This window comes from Eutrema salsugineum, unplaced genomic scaffold, assembly GCF_000478725.1.
Source record: "Eutrema salsugineum unplaced genomic scaffold, Eutsalg1_0 scaffold_10, whole genome shotgun sequence".
NCBI classification, from domain to species: domain Eukaryota; kingdom Viridiplantae; phylum Streptophyta; class Magnoliopsida; order Brassicales; family Brassicaceae; genus Eutrema; species Eutrema salsugineum.
Genome location: NW_006256908.1, coordinates 4,081,268 through 4,106,096, shown reverse-complemented (window position 1 = coordinate 4,106,096; position 24,829 = coordinate 4,081,268). Strand labels below are relative to the sequence as shown.

Sequence of the window (24,829 nt, the reverse complement as noted above, 5' to 3'; positions counted from 1 at the left end):
AGAGTTTTTAGTCTATAAGTTTTTTTTTTTGTTTGGTCGAAAGTTTTTAGTCTAAAGTTATGCACAATTTCCACAAGAAAAGGACCTAAACAATACTGATGAATTAAAAAGCGATTTATACACTGATCATGGGTTTTAGTTTTTATTTGTGGTATTGCACTTTTGTAAAATCTTAAAACCCCAATAAATTTTCAATACGAAGAGCCTTTAACTAAACAAAAATATGTATCATTGATGTACTCTTAATAAGACTGGACGTATATCATCTACTCTTGCACCATTTTTGTGGAATAAAATTTCATCAGTTTTTTTAATCAACACATTACTACGTCGATTTTATACGTTTCCATCGCTAAGAGAGCCATATGTGACCGAATTGAACCATGCCCTAGCAGTATCTCCAAAACTTGGCTTTTGATCGACACAAAAAAAGCCACGTACGTTTGAAGTATCACTAAGCAAGCTAGCATTCATTAAAACATGTCATTTCATATTGTGTCGTTATATTTAGCCAAATACGACCCACCGTGAATATGATTGAAACCGGCACATGTCCCTACGACACCATATAAAAAGATAACTTTGATCATAATTTGTATTTAAATGTTTTGCTTTTTATTGTTTATGAAACTATATAATATCGGTAGCACGCCAGACATACAATGGTCCTCATGTTTTGCATCCCCATTATTCACCCTTTTTCTCATTTTTCTCCGATCCCTACAAATATGCAGGGCACGTGTCTATACAAATATCTGTATATGATTATATTCTCCATATAATATCAAGCGAGCAATATAAAGTTGAAAGCAATAATCCAAACGAAAACATCCTCTAATATTTCGTATGGCCGGTTTATAAATAAACTGTATATGGTGCGTAGGTCATATTTGGTAATCATTAATCAGCATCAGAACCTATTTAAAATTTAAATACGCTATCCATAAGAAAGTATATTTGAAATCTGGTTTTAACATTGAAAACAAAAGGAATTAGTCAAAGATATGCCAAATAAAATTTTTAATCATTCATTCAATACAGAAATAGAAGGTGTGAGCATAAATCGCTTTTCAGATAGTTAGAGCCTCAATCAAATATATCACAAGAAAGCTTAAAATATGAGCAGCTTTTCGATTATACGAGATGACTTGGAGATCCGATAGTAGGAAGAAAAATACTAAGCTCCTCAAATACTCTTTTACAAAATGAAAATTTTTTTAACAGAGATGCACATATATTATATGAATAAGGTTTATCGTATGTAAATATTGTGTAGATCATGATTCGTTTATGTGACATGCGCTTTGTAAACATCGGTAAAATTTCATTAAGAAAATGAAAGTTGATTAAATGTCTTAAAATAAAAGCCACATGTTTCAAACATATGTATGTAAACTATTACATCACCATAAATCTTATTATTACATTGGTACTAGTACGACATGACAAATGTCAAATAACCATATCTTTTAGACTCAATTACAAAAGAAAAAAAAAAACTAAGATTTGAGGAGGGAATGATTAGGAATGTGAGGAAATGAAGGAGAAGAAGTAGAAGAAGGCCAAAGCTGAGCAGATTTGACCTTGGAGATGCTTTCTACTACTCCCAAAGGTGTTACTTTTCCGACCACCGTCACCTTCTTTGTCGCTATATCAATGGTGTATGACGTCACCCCTGTTAATTTTGTTCAACAACTATAATTAATTTATCATATCCATATATTCTCTTCATTAAAATTTTCTTGATTTAATATTGAAATTTCCTTTTAAAAGGAAACAAGTTGTTGCTCAGAGGCATCCGATGATCAGGAAAAGTCAAAACACTAACCTATAAAGCTCCTAACCAATATCCGTTTTAGTATATTTATGTTTGCTAAAATTAGACAATATCTTACATATATGGTCATCTATCCGTTGAATATCTTCATTCGAGTTGTATATATAAATGTTTTGGTTATGTTTGATATGATACTTTAGTCTTGTAGAATGAAGAAGAGACTCTTTAGTACCTTCCATTTTGGAGATATGCTTTCTAACCTTCCCTTCACATCCCTTGCAATGGATCGACACCCTCAAAACCACAACCTACCAAAAATAAATAAATAGATCAACATCATATTACTAAATTAAGTAAAAACAAGTAGAATGAAACATCATATCAATTAAAACAAATAAAACCAAATGGTATATATTTGCATATACATTCAAAGATATCTATATATCATATGAAATATAAATTTACCTGACCAAACCAAATCAGAAAATGTAAATTAATATCATAAATACTTTGGGACCAAGAAGGCATGTAACATAGTAGTTTGTGCTAGTGTTTTTTTTTTTTCTGTCACCACCCAAATTCAAATTCGGTAAAATAATCATGTTATAAAGAAAAAGCATGAATATTTTGGCTAAAGAAGAAGAATCAAACCTGATCATCAGTGGATGGAGCCGGCGATGAAACGTTGGTTACAGAAGACGAGGAAGACGAGGACGAGGAAGAAGAAGAAGAAGAAGAAGTGACGTTGCGGTCACGGAAAATGACCAAATCCTTAGAACGATCCGATGATGATAACCAGAGGTCCTTATCACCTTCTTTAAAAGACTTATGATCCTTTAGAAGATACCTCGACGATAATGAGCCATGCAGAGAACTGCTCGATCTTTTCAAGTCGCTTACGTCAGCTGAGCTTTTCCGGCGAAGTTGAAAGTCGCCGCCGTGAGGTGAAGTGATCTTCCGGCGAAACCCACTTGACGACTCAAAAGAGTTTCTGCAGCTCATGGTCGGACGAGGAATAGGAATAAAAGGCATTTCTGAAGTGAAACATGGGACGGTTTTGTTCTTATTGTTATTAGGGTTTTGTCTCCGGCGGTGGCTTTCGACGGATCTACGACCTCCGGTGACTTCTCCGTCGTGGTGAAGTGTAGTTGGTCGTACGGCGGTTGATGCCGGAGAAGAACAGAAAATATCACTTATTTTCATTCTCTCTTTTTCTCTCTCTATCTCTCTTATTCACTTTCTCACTACAACAGTCACACTTTCTGTCTGTTGATTTTAAGAGAAGAATGGTCGTGTGATTAAGCGACTAATTGCTGCTACTAATAAAGGTTTTAAAGAGGAGTGTTACGACTTACGAATCATTTATTATGTAATTGTTTTTATATTTGAAATGAGATATTATTACAGAATGGGGTCCCATGCATAAGAAGGAGTGTGTGGAAAGCATACTTTGGATCGATCTAGATTCTAGATTGATGATTCTGCACCTTCTAATTTGCCATTTTACTTTCGTTTGATTTAATATTCAAAAAGAGAAATTGAGATATTTAATACGCTGCTTAAAGCTCGTTCTAGTTTCTAAGATTAGTTTGCTTTTTCCATCTGGACTAATCAAAATAAAACACAAATACATGATAAATTTCTGCATTACAGCATATTTTAAATATTTTCTCAATAATACTAGTATGATTTTTTAAGTTTTCTTTAAGAAAACAGACCACAAGTTTTATGATAAAAGCTTTGAAAAGCTTATGATATATTTGTTTACAAATGAATGCAGCATTTTTCCTAGATTTATAGGAACAATTCTCAAATTTGTTTGCAATATTCTTTATTTAAAAAGAATATATTATGCTATTTCTGAAAAGTAAAAACTAATTTTGTCTGGGAAAGATGACAACACTGAATGACATTATGAAAGTAGCTAGAACTATTTTCATTATGCTATTTCCTAAATGTGTGTGTCTGTGTGTGTGTGTCATATGGAGATGTTAGTGAACCTTCTTAGAGGCAAGGAGGCTAACGTTGCGATCTCATTTCTAATAACAGCTTTTAAGACTCGAATCTTTGTTGCCAAAGTGGCTATTTTTATAGACATGAAAAATTAACACATGCAGATTAGCATTTTGATCAATATTATATATTACTATTATTATATAATGTTGAAGACCAATGGAATTGTACATCGTATATTCCCACTAAGTACTAGTGTCTCGATGTGGGGACAAATAAAATTCTGAAAAAGCTGAGGTTCAATTTTTGCTAGAATGATTACTATCACTAGCTAATAACATGCATATATAACACTTTGAACCTAGCCACTAATTTCATAATTGAAATATAACTACTGGGTATAGAATATACTAACTGTGACTAAAGTTACTTCTATAATTGCTTATCAGATGGCAGTGATCTATACATGCGATTACCAAATGTTTGAGATTTCCCATAAGTTCTTTTGATTGGACTTTCGGAAACCAAAACTGATTTTTGTAATTAAAAGTTTTCATTTCATCATCATTAAAACTTGCAGCGTTATAGCTAAACAAAATGGTGATTTAGAGAGAACCATGATAAAAACTTGTTGCAACGAAAATATTTGTTAAATTAACATGGATGTCCCCATATACAAGTCAAATTTCAAAATAATGGGAAACATGTTTGATATGCTGGTAAATTCGAGGACAAAACAGATTTCACTCTTGTCGTTCTTGAGAACTACTGTTGGTTTGACAAGGTAGCTACGCTCTATCATCGCTATATACTTAAGGTATCTTATCCTTTAATTTAATAATAAATTGGGTTTACAAGCCCCACACATTTGCCTACACATTTATACAATCCAATCAAACGTTGTTATTGAAAGCATATACGGTCTCTTATTGTCGTAAATAAGAGATGTATCTAAAAACTTTTTTTCCCTACTGATTAAAAAATTAGCTTTTAATCATAAGAAACGGTCTTAGAGACCCGATAATCCTGCTAAGTTTTAACTAAGAACGAAACCAATTCCACTATCACCGTAGTTTGAGATGTCCGTTTTACAAGGTGGCTACATTTTTCTGTGTAATCTGAAGTTTAAGGGCTTATCATGTCTGATAAGCGGGCTAGTTTAGGAGCCTTCTTTTAGATATCAATATCAAAACCAATGGGCCTTCATTTGCTCTAATGTAATTAAGTGAGTAACATTAAAACCAACTTAAACTAATACTAATTAGCCGACACGAATAAATATGAACCAAAAGAAGAATTCTGAGCAACCAATTGAATTCCTCGTTGGTCTACAATTTTTTTTTTTCGTTTTCTAATCATGTAATCGAATCAAATAGAAAAATGTTTATATCGTAGACTAAGTTATTATAATACATAAATTACCGGTATGTACACGCGGTTTATTTTTCTAATATATATAATTTTAAAATTTTATAAACTATTGAATTGATAAGTAAATCTTTCTTTATCATCTCTTTATAAATTAAGTAAAATAATTGTGTCATTTTGAATATTAAATTACTCTTTAACCAATATATATATAACATGTAGTTAAGTCATGATCATTTATCCATATTCTTTTGTGTATTTATTTTTTTTGCATTTATTGTTTTTTTTTTGTTGGAATCAAATTTGTTGTTAGTCACTGAAAACATAGAATCTATTAAAATGTCACATTCCTAGCTCAAGATATTTATTTTATTGTATTTATCTGCCAAATGCTGGTTTATGCATATTTTCAAATGATTTTTTTTTTTAACATTAAAGTTAAGTTATTAAAGTTAAGTTATGGTGCTTTTCTCTTAATTAAATTCCACTGTAAATTCTAATATTTGAACAGAATTGAGACACTAAATTTAATTATGAAAGTAAATTATTGTAGAAATATCTCATATTCATTAAAAAAGTTTATATAAAGTTTTAATTCATTTTGTGTTATCCTTTTGATCATGCTTAGAATCGAACACAAACACGAGGGGGAAAAAAAGAATCGAACACCAGACTTTATCAGTTATCAATCCAGTATTTATTTTTCTGCAAAGCTCTATTACACCTCTACTATGCGGAGTGAGCCTACAATGAGTTTATCAGCCAATATTGAAACAAGTCAACAGATAATTCAATCAAAACTCAAACTAACAATCTATAACTTACTAAAGAATCTAAGATTTTTATTTCGTTGCGCTTCACTTTCACCTCCCTCCAAAAGGGGTATGATATCTCTTGACGTAATAGAAAAAGGCTAAATGGTCTCTCCTTCTCCACCGGCTTGGACAACTTGTCCATCCCTTTCCATCTTGGCCACACTTAGTGGTATGGTTAGATTCACCTTCAACTACAACAAACCTCACCCTCAAGCGTCTCTCTACACAAGCGAAGATATTCTACCATTGGAAGGAACGGAACAACCGTTTGCACACCGGTTTGTCTCTCTCCCATCTCCACGTATTCAAGAAAATTGATAGATTCATCAAAGATATCATTCTTGCTCGTCTTCACAGGAAGGCTTTCAACAATCTACTCTATCTCTCTCTGGTTTGCTCATGAGAAATCATTGTAAATGTTTTCACAAATCCTACACCTGTTTTGAATTAGACTTTTTTACACTTTTTTGGGCCTTTTGCAATCTTAATAGCTTCGCCAAGCTGTTTGTAATAAACGTTCCTTTGGTAACTAGTTTATATACTTATCCCAAAAAAACCTAAAATGCTATTCACTTGAAACCAAGAAAAATTTAAAAGTGATAATCTTCGAGCTGTCAATACTCAACAATCAGCTTTGGTCATCATCAAACTACTTCATTACCACTACCAACAACGAAATGTGCCTTTGAATCAGAGACTACACAGAGATTCAGAAGAGAAGCTTAGTTCATGAACAACAGCCAGCTTTTGATGCTTTAAAGTTTAATATAATTTCGTTGTCGTCTGCCTCCGCCGAGATAGTATCCATCAAAGTGGTTTTTGATTTCTTTGTATGCAATCAACCAGAAGAAATCTTTAAGACGAAACAGATAGTACATAAGAAAAAGGGAGCTTGGATAACTGGATTACAAAAAATAGAGAAGAAGTTAAAAAGTCTGTTGAAGAGCATTGAGGGGAACATGAGTGACCGTTTTTGGGATAGAGATATCGTTTTTATGGACAGAAATAAATTCATTTTTACCTAATTAAAGAAACGATGATGAAGAGTCAGAGCATGAGAGCATCATTAACACAGAGATCAGCTGCGTTTCTAACAGAAATGTTAGAAACCAATTAATAAAAAATTGTAACCACGTCTCTAATTTGGGAGAAACATTTCTTATTTTGCGACTTTTAGAAACTTTTCTTCCCACACGTTGCAGGCTCCCATTTGCTAACGGGATTGGGAGAAAAAAAATTCCCTTGTGTTTTCTTTCATTTCCCCGACTTTTCCTATCTTCTATTTTCCTCTCTTCTCCGACAAAAACGATTTGTCTCCACAGCTTCTCCGAAATTGACGACAACTTGTAAGGGAATGCTTTCAGATAAGTTTTATGAACCCTAATCTCATCTCTCATTTGTGTAATTTTGTTCGTTAATCCTCTGATATCTCTTTCTGTTCATACCAAAATCGACAATTGTCTGTGCTAGGGTTAGATTGTCATCAGCTTTATTCTCTGTATTGATCAATGTTTCCAACGGTTCATCCCTGATTTGCAATGAAATTCTAATTTTGAAAATTGGAGCTTTTCGTATGTGATGAAATTTCTATGTTTTGTTTGCATTTTTAGGTTAATTAGATTAGATTAGGTTGTATTTGAACAAGAAATCGATTGTTTGTGCTGGAATTGGTTGAGTCATTCATCGTTCCTGATTTGCAATGAAACCCTAATTTTGAAAATTGAGGCTTTTCGTGTGTGATGAAATTTCTATGTTTTTCACATTTTCGGGTTAATTATTAGATTAGGTTGTATTTGAACAAGAAATCGATTGTTTGTGCTGGAATTGGTTGAGTCATTCATCGTTTTTGGTTGGGATAGTTGTGGTTTTCATTTTATGTCTGCGTAAAACTATGTATTGGTGGGGATATAGATAAGTTTCTTAAGTTTCGATATGTGCTTTTGATATTCGATTCTGGTCTTCTATCTAAAGTTTTGTCTTTGTTAACCACAAATTTTTTTCATGTTCTTTATAGAGTAATGCCGATAAGCTACACCAACAGCTCATCTTCCAAAGCAAGCTATTACAGCGGTTGTGCAAAAGCTGATGGGAACTTTGGGATACCTGACCGATGCTATTGTGGCCTTCGTTGTAGACTAGAAGAGTCTACAGCTCCAGCGACTTTTCGCAGGAAGTTCTATAGTTGTCCTGCAATATTTGGCAAGGTAAAATGTTATTTCTTTTCATTATGTGTATAGTTATCAAATAATTTTACTTAATAACAAAACATGTTTCATTAAGTTTTTTCCAAAAAAAAATTATTTAAAGAAACCCATATGGGTCTCTACCATTGCACAACCAAAAATAGAGGATCCCTTATACCAGTTTCTAATTCCACTTTATGCTAAAAAAAATATTAAAAAATTAGGTTATAGATCCATATGGATCTCTTCTATTGAGGATGCTCTGATATCTAAGTTGTATGGATCTTTTTCCGCTACTAATTGGTGACATGTCAAAAATAGGTGAGATGTCAAATTTATTGAAGATGATGTGTTATAAAGAGAAAAGCTTATGTGTCACACGAGACACAACTCAAATTTTATATAATAAATAAATTTATTTTCAAGTTTGGTCCATGAGCTTTATTTTTTCTTTCTTTTTCTCAAAAAAAATTATTCGATTCACCCATTTAGGCGTTAATTAGCTAACCAAACGAAGATGTGTGATATATGTCACAACCGAGAAACAACACAACTATGTAAGATAGGTTATCCTGACTACAAGTAACAAAGAAAAACAATCATCTTAATTATACGCTAGTATAAACTTTTACAGAAAATTGAGCTAACTGATTTATAATTATCTAGGGAAATAAGTCGAATAATGTGTGACAATTAGAATCATTAGATGGAAGCCAAGAATTACAATCTCGACAATGACTGATTGTAATATGTAAGCCACTAATTAAAGGTTTTACAGTTCAATAGTGCTACTATGGAAAATGTAGAATAAATTAAATAAAACGCATCCCTAATATTCCCTATAAATCATATTCTTGGAACGAAATAAAGCGAAAGCAGACTCCGTGTGTAGAACCACTAAAATGGAAAGACAAAAAAATTGTGATTGAACTGATAATATAAACGGCGGTAATAAGCAGTAATAAGCGATTATAGTATGAAATAAACACGGATATACAATTGCAGAAGAAACAATATGAAACGGAAACAAAGGAGGAACGAGAGGATTATAAAACGTTTTAAGAAACCCGAAAAAATGCTGAGGCAAGATTTGTCTCTTTCCTTAACTCAAATGAATCGCCCGTTCGTGTGACGGTTCAGTACGATTCTCGAGTCCTAGGATACAACGCGCAGGAGACCGTTTCGCAACACTCGAAAACGGAATCTACGAACTTAGAAAAATACTACGCTATACTCTCGAGACTTACTTAAATGGAAGGGAGACTGCTGGAAATTTTCTGTGTTTTAAACTTGGTGAGAAATGAGGAAGGGGAAGGCTTTCTTTTATAGCCAAGAGAAGAGCCCGTTTTGATTTTGAAAAGTCAAACGAAATCAATTATTCCGTGAGACTCGCTCAGAATAATTGACTGGAGTAAATGGTGATCGTGGGTGAAAAATCTGGAACGAATATTCTTTAACGGAAATATTTGAAGAGGTTTCTCCAAAAAATAATGTTTGTTTTGACCCAAAACATTTATCTGAATCTGGCCCAAAAAGATAGTTAATGGGCCTGAGGCCCTCTACCAAGAGCCAAGAGCCAAGAGTCAAGAGTCAAGAGCCAAGAGCCAAGAGCCACGAGCCACGCGCCAGCGCCGAGCCGAGCCGAGCTAGCGAGCGCGGGCGCGGGGACCACCTCTCCTTCCAACAGCTTTTAGACTCCCAAGAGTCTTCTCCGCTATATAAAAAAGAAGATTTTTCCTTCTTTACCCGATGTGGGACAATTCCCATCTCCTCATTTACATGTTGCCTTGTAAAAGGCTTTTTCTTTGTGAGCCCAATCCCATTTCGTTTTTCACACATACAAAAATTTATAAAGCTCACATGCTTTATTGAAATTGGTCTAACAATCCCCCATATGAATAGAAATGCCTCTAAACATATGCAGACTCGATAGACTCTGACTACACATATCCTAAAACTAGACAGACTGACTTATCGAGAGTATAGACGAAATTAACTGTGTTTGAGTAAGTAGCATTTTTCAGCTTTGAACCACTCATTGTTAATATCTGTCGGGTTTACTTGGCCAGGAGGTGAACATGATGTCTTAAACCACCCAGATTTTTATGTAAACCGAGACAACAGGTATAACCCAGCTTCATTTCTCGTAGAACTACTCTATTGTGTTCATTTTGGCTGTGAACTTGCCTGGTTTTTCATGAGTGAACTTAGAGAATATAGCCTCACTTTCATTCTCCTAGAAACGGCCCCATTTCACACTCACTAGGTGATCTGCCTTTAGCTTGTATTTTAAGAAGTATCCTGTCATACTCCACATATATTACAAAGCTATGGAATCATTAAAAGCCATTGTTTAACCTTATCACATACAGGTGGCACTCTTTTGGCATCTTAGGAACTGGGTAGAGATACGAGTCTCACAGTGCTCTTAGCAGTGTCAGTTTGATTTAGTTGTCCCCTTGAACTTAGATTTTGGGATCTCCAAGCACATAAGTAGGGTTTCCACCAAACATCTTCTTAATTCACAGGCTTTAAACCCCATTCCTCTTGATGATTTTAAAACTTGATCTCGATTCAATCCTTTTGTAAATGGATCTGATAGATTGTCAGCTGACTTTACATATTCAATGGTGATAACACCAGTTGAGATCAAATGTCTAATGGTTTTATGTCGTCTTCTGATGTGACGAGATTTTCCATTATAGAGATTTTTCAGTGCCCGAGCGATAGCCACTTGGTTATCACAGTGTACACGTATCGCTGGCACTGGTTTCTCACACATTGGAATATCTTCCATCCAATTTCGAAGCCATTCGGCTTGTTCTCCGGCTTTATCAAGCGCTATAAACTCAGATTCCATCGTGGATCTAGCTAATAGGGTTTGTTTGCCAGATCTCTAGGACACGGCTGCACCTCCTAGCATAAAGACATATCCACTAATGGATTTTGAGTTCTTAGAATCGGAAATCCAGTTCGCATCACTGTATCCTTCTAAAACTCCTGGTTCCTTACCATAGTGGAGACCATAATCTTTTGTATAGTGACGATAATTAATACTCTTGTTATTCCTTTCCAATGTGTATGTCCTGGATGACTTGTATAACGACTCAGTACATTGAGTGCGTGTGCTAAGTCAGGTCTAGTACAATTTGTTAAGTACATCAGACTTCCAATCACTCTAGCATACTCCAGTTGTGACACTGAATCATCCTTCTTGTTTTTAGTGAAGTGGAGATGAGGGTCGAGAGGAGTTTTTGCTGTACCATTTGAGTAAGCTTTGAACCTCTCAAGTACCTTGTCAGCATAATGAGATTGAGTAGAGTGGATCCTTCAGTGGTTCTAATGATTTTAATCTCCAGAATTACATCTGCTAATCCCATATCTTTCATATCAAACTTGCTCTTTAGCATGTTCTTAGTTTGATTGATGATGGCTTTGTTGCTCCCAAGAATGAGCATATCATCAACATACAAGCATAACAAAATATACCATTGTGAGGTATATTTGAAATACAGACACTTATCACATTCATTTATGCTGAACCCATTTGACATCATTACACTGTCAAATTTTTCATGCCATTGTTTTGGAGCTTGTTTAAGTCCATACAAACTTTTCACAAGTCTACAAACTTTATGTTCTTGTCCAGGTATAACAAACCCCTCAGGTTTTTTCATGTAAATCTCCTCTTCTAAATCACCATTTAGAAAGGCAGTTTTTACATCCATTTGATGGGTCTCTAGGTTTCTTAATGCTGCTATTCCAATCAGCATTCTTATTGAAGTTATTCTCGTTACTGGAGAATATATGTCAAAGAAATCCAATCCTTTTTTTTGTCGGAATCCTTGCACAACAAGCCTGGCTTTGTACTTATCAATTGACCCATCAGTTTTCAACTTTGTTTTGAAAATCCATCTACACCCCAATGCTTTAAACCCTTCAGGTAAATCAGTGATGTAGTATGTGTGGGTTTGTTTAATAGATTCCATCTCATTATTAACAGCTTCCTTCCAAAAAGGAGCGTCTGGTATAGACATAGCTTCAGCATATGTCCTAGGTTTGTTTTCTAAAAGAAGAACCATCAAGAAATCATCCCAAAAATATTTTGCCTTACGAGCTTGTTTGCTTCGTCTAGGTTCATCTTTGATGTTTTCTGAAGTTCCAGGAGTGCTTGCCTCATTTGTAGAAGAGCTTGCTTCTCTTTGTTCAAAAGTTCTTTTATGAGATTGTTTATCCTTGCATGGAAAAACATTTTCGAAAAAGATGCATTTCTTGATTCCATTATTGTATTTACATGAACATCTCGGATTTCTGATTTATGAACCAGAAACCGATACGCACTACTGTTGTGTGCATATCCAATGAAAATACCATCCACGGTTTTTGGTCCGATTGTGACCTTCTTCGGAGGTGGTGCTGCGACTTTTGCTAGGCACCCCCACACTTTCAAGTATTTATATGATGGTGCATGACCTTTCCAAAGTTTATAGGGAGTTTTTCCTGTGACTTTGTGTGGTATTTTGTTCAAGATATAATTTGTGGTAAGCAATGCTTCCCCCCCCCCCCACATGTTCTAGGGTAATCCAGATTCCTGCAACATTGCATTCATCATCTCTTTAAGAGTTCGGTTCTTGCGTTCCGCAATTCCATTAGATTCCGGTGAATAAAGAGCAGTTGTTTGATGGATAATCCCTTGTTCTTGACCCAAAAGCATTAAACGGTCCATCATATTCACCTCCTCTATCACTTCTAACTATTTTGATAGTTTTATTTAGTTGGTTCTTAACTTCACGTTTATATTCTTTAAACTTTTCCAAAATTTCATCTTTGCTGTGTAACAAGTATACATAACAATATTTTGTGTGATCATCTATAAATGTCACAAAATATTTCTTACCACCTCTACTTTGTACGAATTTTAAATCGCACAAGTCTGTGTATTAAACCTAGAGGTTCATTTGTTCTTTCAACTTTGGGTGATGGAGTTTTAGTGAGTTTAGCTTGTACACAAATTTCACATTTCTCTTTGCTTGGTTTGCTTTTCGGAATGAGGTTCAAGTTCATTAATCTCTGTATAGATTTATTATTCATGTCATAATCTTTCATGCCAAATATTAAAAGACTCAAGCAAATAAGCAACTGGTTATTCTCATTGATAGAAACATTTTCCATAGAGGCTACAGCATTGGAAGTAGAAGCAACATTAGCAACATCATTGTTACGAAGGACTGTCATAACACACATCTTGACAAGTCCATTTTTCACATAACCCCTGCCTACAAACACCCCAAACTTCTTGAACACCAGCTTGTCTGCCTCAAGGTGAGCTGAAAATCCAGCCTTGCTGAGGGGAGTGCCGAAAATCAGATTCTTCCTCATGTCAGGAACATGCTTCACATTCTGGAGAGTGACTTCTTTTCCGGATGTCATCTTGAGCACAACTTTCCCACGACCAGCAATTTTTGAAAATGCATAGTTTTCCATGAACAACTGCTCATGTCCCTTGCTCTCCTGATAGGTGCTAAACATTGCCTTATCAGTGCAAATGTGGATCGTGGCACCAGTGTCATAAAACCACTCCATTTGATTGTCTTCAATCATGTTGACTTACCATAGCACAAAGGTCTCCCTCAGTCAAGAAGTTGGCTTGAACCTTCCCATTATTTTTGGGCTTGCTGCGGCACTCATCTGCCTTATGGCCAGTTTGTTGCAGTTGTGGCACTTGCCTTTGAACTTCTTTTGTGAGGCTCCATTCTTCTTGAAATTCGTGAAGGATGAAGGTTTCAGTGATGGTTTTTCATAAACCTTAGCCTTTCCTGTAAGGATTTTTAACTTCTCCTGATTGCTTAGATCTTAGGATCTATTAGATGAATTAGAAACTTAAAGAACACAAAAGTTTGATCACCCAGTTCACGGCCTCGAACCGCCTACGTCTGGGGGTGGGAACCGTCTCTCACAACCTCCACTATCAATCAAAGAATACACAAACGCACTAGCCGGTGCTCTCTTTGTGTTTCAGATACAAGTAATAGATTAGAACAATAGAAGAAGAAGACTTGAATCACAACACAAAGAAGACACGAACTTCCTTTGGTGCTCTCTTGGATTCCCTTTTCTCTCTTCTCTAAATTGCTCTCTCTCTCTATCTCCAACTTGTACTCACGGCTTGTGTTTTCTTTTTTCTGTGTTAGGGTTTCTTCAAGGTCTCGGCTTCCTTAAGTAACGCCACTGTTACCGATTTGCTTGTTCACGTACATACTTACATTGTTAATGGGCTCTGCAGATATCTGGCCCAACTTCTATTAATGTCTTAATTTCAGATTTGGACCCAAGAGATAAATGACTGAGGTCCATAAACTTACATTTCCCTTTCCCTTGTGAATGGCCACATTTGCATTGTGTCCCAAACCCTGAGAGAAACCATGTTGGTTGCGGTTTCTATCCTCTATTTGCAATCTGGTGATGAGATCTTCAAGAGATAACACCTTCTTCTTGTGTTTGAGGTAGACCTTGAATGAATCCCAGCTTGGAGGTAGATTATGAATGAAGGCGTTTGTTGTGAAGATCTCACAAACCGACATTCCTTCCGCTGCTACCTCATAACAGATTAGCTGGAGCTGCTCCACTTGATCCATTATTGGTTTAGAATCCATCATTTTGAAGTCTAGAAACTTCTCAGTTGCAAACTTCTGGCAGCCAGCATCTTCTGTTCTGTACTGCTTCTCCAAAGACATCCACAATGCCTTGGATGATTTGGCATTGCTGTAGACACCATACAGCTTTTCAACGAGGCAGCCCAAGATCTATCCTCTGCACAGATAATCACCATGAATCCGTGACTCAACACTTGCAAGTGTGCGGACATCAGTGTTCCCAGCCGGAATGGTTGGTTTGTCCTCGGTCAAACACTTGTCAAACTTCAGGTTGGTCAGGGCAAACAACATCTTTTGTTGCCAATTTTTGAAGCCTTTCCCATCGAACTTGTCTGGCATGAGCCCTTGAGTGACTGCTGACGGAATATCATTGTTGACTTCAATGGAGGTAGGCACTAAAGGAAGACCAGAGTTAAACAAAGCTCTCCTTGCTATCTCCTCGGTTCCATCACTGATTTGGGTCACAGTTGGTGTCGTACCAGCCCCCACATTTTTGGCATCAGCCCCCAAAATTGGTGTGTTGTTGTCAGATTCGTTAGCCATCTGATCACAAGTAAAGAACAGGTATCAGTATGTAAACGATTTAACACACAGCAGTTCAAGTAATGATTTATCTAAAATAAACCAAAAGTGTTGTTTAGCAAACTCGCTTGTAAAAGCGTTCGCTGAAACGTTTTAAAATGGTCAAAGCGTTTTGCAAACTCGCTCTAAAGCGTTCGCAGAAACCTTCACCCTTTTGCGGAATCACTGTAAAGCGTTCGTAAAACTGTTTGTATCGTTTCGAAAACGATTCGCGGAATCACTATAAAACGATTCGCAAATCTGTAATCGCTTAAAACCAAAAAAACGTTTATAAAGATTGTTTTATGAAATTGCAAAAAGTCTAAATCCGATTGTAGTGATAAACTAGAAGCGGATTCATTTGAGTTAAGAATGTAGAACCACTAAAATGGAATGACAAAAAATTGCAATTGAACTGATAATATAAACGGCGGTAATAAGCAGTAATAAGCGATTATAATATGAAATAAACATGGATAAACAATTGCAAAAGAAACAATATGAAACGGAAACAAAAGAGGAACGAGAGGATTATAAAACGTTTTAAGAAACCCGAAAAAATGCTGAGGCAAGATTTCTCTCTTTCCTTAACTCAAATGAATCGCCCATTCGTGTGACGGTTCTGTATGATTCTCGAGTCCTAGGATACAACGCGCAGAAGACCGTTTCGCAACACTGGAAAAACGGAATCTACGAACTTAGAAAAGTACTACGCTATACTCTCGAGACTTACTTAAACGGAAGGGAGACTGCTGGAAATTTTCTGTGTTTTAAACTTGGTGAAAAATGAGGAAAGGGAAGGGTTTCTTTTATAGCCAAGAGAAGAGTCCGTTTTGATTTTGAAAAGTCAAACGAAATCAATTATTCCGTGAGACTCGCTCAGAATAATTGACTGGAGTAAATGGTGATCGTGGGCGAAAAATCTGGAACGAATATTTTTTAACAGAAATATTTGAACAGTTTCTCCAAAAAATAAATGTTTGTTTTGACCCAAAACGTAATAGACCGGAGGCTCTCTACTAAGAGCCAAGAGCCAGCACCGAGCCGAGTGCGCGCGTGCAGGAACCACCTCTCCTTCCAACAGCTTTTAGACTCCCAAAAGTCTTCTCCCCAATATAAACAAGAAGATTTCTCTTTCTTTATCCGATGTGGGACAATTCCCCATTTCCTCATTTACATGTTGCTTTGTAAAAGGTTTTATTTTTGTGAACCCAAACCCGTTTCGTTTTTCACATATACAAAATTTTATAAAGTTCACATGCTTTATTAAAATTGGTCCAACACCGTGTGACACTAAGTCACTAACCATCGATTGTTCACATTTAAAATATTGTTATGGTCACTCTCGAGAATAGTTTTAAGAGTGACATTCATATATAAATCCCCCATGTTTAATATCCACCACATCATAGCTCCCAAAGACTTTTGTTGGTTATTTGACTAGTTGGTTACATATTGATTCCTTAATCAATGAGTTAATGAAAAAGCTTTACTAGCAAAGTATAGATTAAACTAAAGATGCCTTGTCAAAGAGTCGCTTTCACAATCGAAAGGCAATACCCACTAAACTCGAACTCATGCTGATGCTATCCCAATTTTCTCATCGCAACTTATATATTTAAAATACATTTACAATTCTTACTTTTGTCTCTAACGTTTCCCGAAACGAATACATTCTCGACATCTTTATTGTAACGCGTCTCACAACCTTTTTTGTTTATAAATGTGACAATTATGATTTGTCTACCTTACTTTTGTGTGATCTAACTTAAAGTATCACGATTTGACAAATGTAACTCGTCTACTTTTTGTGTTGCTGCTAATAGCAAAAAAAAAATGCCAATTTAACTTTTTTATAATGTGAAAGAAAGACGATTTACACATTTCAGAAAAACGTCAGTGATTTAATTAGGCAATCACTAAAACGGAGATACGCGGATATTAGCTTTTATTACATATTTTCGAACCAATCGCAGATAGAAGTTTAGTCACTTACTGTTGTATGCTTCTTATTTTCCTTCAATAAATTTATTAATTTCCAGTATAAAAAATTAGTTAGGCAGATAGAAAAAAAGTAACTATTCTATTGACCATGATTTCAGATTTCATAACAGAATATCATACTTCAATTCTTGAAATAACTCTGAAACCAAATAAAAACAAAATGGTACATATTCATTAACATATTATGTGTTGAATTCATGGCTAAAACATTATATTTATTAATTCACGTAGCACGTAGGTACATGTAGAAGTAAAACCTAAATCTCTTTTTACTTACTAATCCTTTTAACAACGAAATAAATAAGTTTTAAAATTCGTTGAAGTCTCTGCTAAAAATCGATCGTTTTGTTGTAACCAATAGAAGTATATATATATAATTAATGGACTAAAGCAAGTTGGTTGTAATGATTTATGTTTTACGTTTCATTCAAAATTTGATAGTAACAGAAAAGTTTCAAAATTTCTTAGAGTTTCATAATCCTTAACATGAAAGAAAACAAACAAAAAACACGTCTTACTAGAGCAATTCAGGAAAGGGTAGAACCATTTGAAAATCCATTAATTTTCTATATTGAGGAAAAAACAAATGTGATACGGATTCATTGTGTGTGTGTTTTTTTTTTTAAAAGTGTACTAGTATAAATGAAGAAAGCGACAAGTAATGTCGATACAATTTTCATATTGACATTTTGTAACTATAAATACACGATTACGCGCAGTAATTTAATTAACGCGGTGCTGTAAACCATCCTTTTACTTAAGAGCTGTAATGAGTTTACTTAAAACTTAATCAAAATTCAATTTCGGGACATTTTTAATGGATCCGACGATATTTAATCCATATTAGACGTTACATTGTTTAGTTCGTAGGTCTGGACGTGTGGTATACATAAGTGTTTATCTTTTTGGCACAAAATGGATACTATACACCAGTCTTGACCAAAAAAAATTGGTTACCAAACGTCTCTTTAGGTCTTAGAATATAGTATCATCAGGTAGTATTGTTTATTGACTTTATTCATAGCAGATAAGATTTAATATTCCAAAAACGAAGATTTTTTTTTATGTATTAGTAGTAATGGAGCAGTCATCTACGCGGCTAGTGAAATGGTTTAGGTGAGACTAAGTATGAATTGGGAATTGGGAGGAAACGTAAGTATATAGTTTTCGACAAGAAATGACCAAAGAACTACACGATGGTCTTGATTTCATTTTTTATTCAGTTCTTTTTAATATGTATTATTGGCATAAAGAACTACACGACGGTCTTAATTTCTTTCTTTTTTTTAATATGAATTATTGGCATTTCCCCTACTTTGCATGGAAAATGAGTCATTGATGTGCCACCCGCCACCATAAAATATTAGGGAATGTATACGTTCTCCTGAGACTTCCTTTCAAATGTTGAAACATACAAACTTCCTTTAAAATTAAGCCATCGAACATATAAATTCTATGTATAAAAACTGCATATATATATATATATATTATGTATATTATTTTAGTTGGAATTTGGAAAAAAATGGTCAAAGTTAGAATGTAAGAAATGAGTATTTTTGCTCGACAAACTTTGGTATGCAAGAATTGATACTTTACTGGACTTTTGAATATAGTTTTAAAATAATTGGTATTTTTTTATAGTATTAATACTAGCATAAGCCCATATCACATGTGTAAACGGAAGCATAAACGTTAAACAAAAACGGGATGATGTTTTTGTTATAGCGTAATTATCAAAAAGAAAAAACTAGTCCGTAAAAAAAAAGTAATTAATTTGAATGCTAGGTTTGGTCGGTTTTATATTTCCAAAATGAAAAAACTAGATTGTGTGTTTTTATGATCAGTCATAGACTCATAGTGTAATTATGATCAAGAGCTGATGTTAGATTGTTATCTGTTGCATATTATTAGTTTATTATAGACTTATAACCAATATTTTATGTAAACAATTCAAATATTTTCAACTAAGTATTTCGTACTTATAATTTTGAATTGTTTCCGACCTATCTAACAACCTACATATTGGTCGGTCTGCGTCTACATTTCCAAAAAGGAAAAATAAAAAGAGAAACTTTGTATTTAATTGCCGGTAATTATTTTAAGGGTTTTTAATTTGTTTTTCCTTTTTGCAATCAGTAATCAATAGTTTGTAGAATAAAATTTACATACATGGTCGGATGGAATCTCTTCGTTAATTTGCTAGCAAGTAACATTTTTTGACACATATAGGAAACATCCTTGTCTCCCACCATTTTAAAAAGTGTTGGTTCGATACATTAATATAGAATATTTTATCAATTGAGAATTTGGTGAACAATTGCGCACGGAGAAACAAAGACGAAAACATATTAATTTATAACTAACTACTATTTCATTTGTTTCATTATTCTGTATATCGTATTATCATTTTTTTTTTTTGGCGGGGGCTAAAAACGTATTATCGTTGTTGTTCCGAGAGACCAAGACTATATATACATTTTCTTATACATTTTTGCCGTCCTAAATCTCGTCTAAAACCAAAATTAACGAATAGGCACGACCCAAAATATCTCTGATTTATTAAATCATCCAATTCTTCTATATTCTATCTAATTCCGTCGTGGGCACAACACTACACAAGTTAACTACATATTCGATGAGTTGAAAAATACCCGATGAATCTCTAAATAGAATAATGTAAAAGAGCATGCACGAACCTTTCATTGTCACACGTTTTTGTTATTCTATTTGCATAATCATATTTTTTTTTAAAAAAAAATGAAGTCAAAAAGACCATTTCATCTCTTGTATCACACTATAAATACTGTTCCACTTGAATCTATCACTTAATCATTTTCAGAGAATCATAACAGAAAGAAAACAAAAAAAATGGTCCTCTTCGCTTTAACTTCGTCTTCTTCTTCTAAGCTAAAACAACGATCACACCAAAGCTTCTCCGAGTCTTTAATGGAAGATAGCATCGAAGACGCTGAATCAATCATTCATCGATGGATTTCACCTCAACTTCTCGACATCTCTTCTTCTTCCTCTTTCTGCTGCATCACCTCGCTTTTCTCCACCGGAAACCGCGAAGAAGCAACACGATTCATCGCCGCCGTTAAAACCTTACACTCCGGAATGGTTAGACTGATCTCGACAAATCCAGCATCGTTGAAGCTAGTTCGAGCAGAGAATCTAATGCGAATCTCCATGGATCATCTAGCTAAAGAGTTTTACCGGATTCTCAAATCGAATCGGAGATATCTTGATCCTGAATCCGTCTCCGTTCGGTCTCGGAAGGTCTCTCATGGAGAAGATGCAGACGCTATGGCGGATTTGAAGATGATCGCCGATTGCATGACGTCATCAGGTTACGGAAGAGAATGCTTTAGGATTTACCGGAAAATCCGGAAATCGATCATCGTCGAAGCAATGGATCGACTCGGTTTCGAGGATTTGAGTTTATCGCAGATGCAGAAACTGGATTGGGAGTATTTGGAGAAGAAGATGAGAAATTGGTTACGAGCGGCGAGAAAAGCCGTGACGACTCTGTTTTACGGTGAACGAATCCTCTCCGATCACGTCTTCTCTTCTTCTTCCGCCGCGATTCGAGAATCTTCCTTCGCGGAAATCACTCTACAGAGCGCTTTAACGATGTTCACTTTCCCGGAAAACATGGCGAAATCCCGGAAATCTCCCGAGAAAATCTTCCTCACGCTCGACGTTTACCAATCCATCGTCGAGCTCTTGCCGGTAATCGAAGAAGTTTTCAGCTACGATTCAACTTCTCCCGTCAAATCACAGATCGACGTAACCCTAACGGATCTCGAGGAAGGAGTAATTTCAATGCTCGACGAATTCGAGTCGTCGATTGCAAAAGAATCTTCGAAATCCCTAATCTCCGGCGGCGGAATCCACCAGCTCACGAGATACGTCATGAATTTCATCGTCTTCCTCGCCGATTACAGCGACCCACTCGCCGATATCATCTCCAAAACGCCGTCGTCCTTCACCGGCGACGTTGATTCATCATCGTCATCATCGCCGCTCGCTAAACGAATTTCGTGGCTGATTCTGTTCCTTCTCTGCAAAATCGACGCGAAATCTCGTCTCTACAACGACGTGGCTCTCTCGTATCTCTTCCTCATCAACAATCTCAATTACGTCGGGGTCAAAGTCCGTACATCGAATCTAAAGGAGATTCTGAGCGAAGATTGGCTGGAGAAGCACGAAGGGAAAGTGAAGAAGTACGTCGCGAAATTCGTGGAGATCGTTTGGGGAGAGATGGTGGTGATGATGACGTCACTTTCGACGACGGCGGAGGAGGAGGAAGAAGAAGAAGCGGAGGAGGTTGTCAGGCGGTTTAGTGACCGGTTCGAGGAAGCGTACAAGAGGCAAACTGGTTGGGTCGTACCGGATTCGAAATTGAGAGACGAGATTAAAGTTTCAGTCGCTATGATGCTTATACCTGCTTACGCGGAGTGTAACAAAAAGTGCCGGGTCGGGTTACGAAAGAATGTCGGGTTTGTCCCTGAGGATATTGGGAATTACCTTTCGGATCTGTATTTTGGAACAGGTGGATCAGGGATTGTTTCGTCAATTCACTCTTCGGATACTGATATTTGACACACGTGACAGTTAGTACAGTAATATAGCTGCTGTAATTATTTTGGAATATATATGGTTTCCCGCCTATATTAAAGGCTTTTGCGATTAAGATAATTATTTAAAATTTAGGTGTTTACTATAAAAAATTTGAGAAATATCATGAAAGTATAAAAATTACTTGGGCCGGATAGCTCTCTCTCTATTCTCTCTCTTAAATTCTTTCACAGAAAGAGATAGAGAGAGACTGTTCTCCTTTTTTTTTTTTTTTTTGACTGTTCTCCTTTTGTTTATATTCTTTTTTGTTATTCCGTTTAATCGGAGAATAAGTTCTGGCAAGATCGGTTTTATGTATTATACTTCCTTCCGTTCATCAGATTTAGTATTTCCAATTTGTTTGAATTTAGTTTTTATCCTTTTTGCATGCTATCTTTGACTCTTCTTTACGAAGTAATCAAATTCCAAAAGTAATCGATTGATTCACCGTTACTTTCTATTTCTTCCATGATACTTCATGATAGATGTATCATAGCGAGGATTTTATTGTTACACTCCGCGTAAGCAGGTACTTCATGGTAGATGTATTGAGCGAAGGTACTTCATGGTAGATGTATCAAGATGATGCGGTTTGATTATAGAGGATTATGAAGATTTAGATTTTCTCGCCATGTTTTGGTGGTCATCTAGAGAATATTCCGGATCCAGTCAACCGATATTTATTCCGGTGTTTCAAGTTTGCTATACTCGATCTCCTCCAGCGAAACTGTAAAGGGATCTTGCGGTACATACTGGCACAAGTTGAAGCTTCACGGCGGTGACGACAAGATTTTTTTATCAACAACGTCGGCGGTGTAAGATTACGACGGAGATGAAGTGTCCGATAAAGTTTTCGTTCTTATCTTCTCCAGCGGTCACGTGGGGATGAAACTCCCCACCTAATACACATGTCTTGTTTAAGTTTCATGTCTATCTTTATTTTTTTTTTAATGTGTGTAATCCATTGGACTAGTATTTGGGTCAAATGTTATACCGTTTTCTGGTTTGTGTGCCTTAATAAAATAATTGACCAAAAAGTATAAAAATTAGTTTCTGTTCCAAATCTATCACACTAAATTTTAAATTTCCAAAATTACACAAATTATTGTGTGAAAATATTTGTTGACCCTAGAAGAATTACAAATATTAAAATACTATGTTTGGATACTTTTTTCCAATTTAGAGTTTTGATCTTTCCCTATTATAAGAAGGAGTTTTGAGTATTTTGATATTTAATTTGTGCTATTGTACGGAAGTTTTTTTGAACCGATCGCATAAGAGAACAAATATTTTTAGATTAGTAGTTTTGTCTTGATATTTTGGTGATTATTTCACTCCAACATAACTCTTTATGTTCTCTTCAAGTCATCTCTCCACCAACCACCATGGACCGCCCACCCATTTTAATTCAATTAACAACATTACTATTCATGTTCTCTTCAACTCTCTGCATAAATTTTAAAAAATATATATATATATATATATATATATATATATATTAGAATTACGTTTTTCCACAAAAACACCACCTGTTTGGTGGCCTCAACAGTGCTGATCCAAACAGACAAAAAAAATGATTGTTTAAAAAGGATCAAGTCATACTTTGAACTCATGTTATATATCCAAGACTCATGTTTTCATAAAGACTCATTAATCCTAAACAAAATTGAACACACTAGTTATTCTTCAACTTTTTCGAGCTTTACTCAACACAAAATCATAACTAACTGTTTCAAAATCAATTTAATATACCAGTTTTTTTTTAACACATAAAATGACCATAACAAACAAAATTTTGTACTACTAATGCACATAGATTTGGATTATAAGATGTTACTTACTATGTTCATAGCCAACAAAATTTACCAAATGATTATACTAATTAAAAATTTAAAATTCTCAATTGAAGTTTAGCTTCACTTTTTGTTAAAGCATTATCACGGGTTTCAACTAACTAAAATATAACTAATCATACATGAGGCTAAATACCTAGAATTCTAACACTTTTGATTTGATTTGCCATTTCTCTCTTTATTTGACTTTCCACATCTCTCTCTCTTTTTCTCATCTACAACTTATATACACATTCTGTACAGTATTGGATAAGCAAATATCTGATTCCACGACACATCTAACATCAGCTCAATATACCACTTCAGCTGATGAGAGGATAAAAAGAACAATTTACCACCTGTTTTCGTTCTCCAACCTGACTGTACTTATACTTTGTTTGGCAACAGCTGATTGAAGAACCAGTTCAAGAATAACCTAATGGAGTACAAACACTTTCTAGTACAGAATTATGAATTGGGATATTTGAATTTGATAACAATGACGAAAGTAAACCGTGAGTTTGTATTTCATTTCACCTTTTTTTCCTTTACTATTGTTTTTAGAAGTTGAAATTCTTGATATTTTTTTGCAGCTTCATAGATACTTATCACAAGAAACTAGTCACAGTCAGTATCATGAGAGGATCCGAAACTTTTGTGGGAAAGTCTAACTAACAAAGTCTCTCTAACAAAGAAACTAGAGAACCTAGATCGAACAATGACGTGGTACAAGTCATTGGTGTGTGCCAAACACATTTCATATATAAACTTTTGGATAGCCTTCAAATATTTTTTTTTTGGAGCTTTAAATGTTTTCATTCGTAATTATAAAATGATATATATGAAAAAGGTGAACTCACTCCCACAGCTCGCCATATTAGCACTTCAAAGCCCAACAAATGTTCATTTTAAAAATAAATTTAATGACATTTATTCTAATTTTTAATTTATTAAGTGTAATTTTTATCTAAGAAAGTACATTAGTCTTTTTTTTTAATAAACATCTATATTTTCAATCATATCTTTTTATTTTTTTTGTCTTTTCAACTTTTTATCTGAGAAA

General features: G+C 35.0%; 2 protein-coding genes across 2 annotated transcripts; one reads left to right on the top strand and one right to left on the bottom strand.

Annotated features, from left to right (window-relative positions):
- Positions 1–1,322: 1,322 nt before the first annotated feature.
- On the bottom strand, positions 1,323–3,043 carry LOC18027480 (protein SODIUM POTASSIUM ROOT DEFECTIVE 3). The gene is made up of 3 exons (XM_006409836.2): positions 2,429–3,043; positions 2,010–2,085; positions 1,323–1,675 (listed from the first exon to the last, which is right to left on the bottom strand). Exons 1-3 carry the CDS (start codon positions 2,978–2,980, stop codon positions 1,500–1,502), a joined length of 804 nt encoding a protein of 267 aa, XP_006409899.1. The 5' UTR covers positions 2,981–3,043; the 3' UTR covers positions 1,323–1,499.
- A 17,139-nt stretch (positions 3,044–20,182) lies between these two features.
- Positions 20,183–21,922, top strand: LOC18027479 (exocyst complex component EXO70H1). Its single transcript, XM_006409835.2, has one exon. The coding sequence runs from the start codon at positions 20,183–20,185 to the stop codon at positions 21,917–21,919; it is 1,737 nt and encodes a 578-aa protein (XP_006409898.1). The 3' UTR covers positions 21,920–21,922.
- Positions 21,923–24,829: the final 2,907 nt, after the last annotated feature.

Bases quoted from the DNA above. Each gene is read 5' to 3' on its own strand.
- LOC18027480 (XM_006409836.2), bottom strand. From the start codon at position 2,980: ATGAAAATAAGTGATATTTTCTGTTCTTCTCCGGCATCAACCGCCGTA. The intron at 2,086-2,428 runs GTTTGATTCTTC...TATTTTTGGTAG, and splicing joins CTCCATCCACTGATGATCAG to GTTGTGGTTTTGAGGGTGTC. The intron at 1,676-2,009 runs GTACTAAAGAGT...CAAAATTAACAG, and splicing joins GCATATCTCCAAAATGGAAG to GGGTGACGTCATACACCATT.
- LOC18027479 (XM_006409835.2), top strand. From the start codon at position 20,183: ATGGTCCTCTTCGCTTTAACTTCGTCTTCTTCTTCTAAGCTAAAACAA.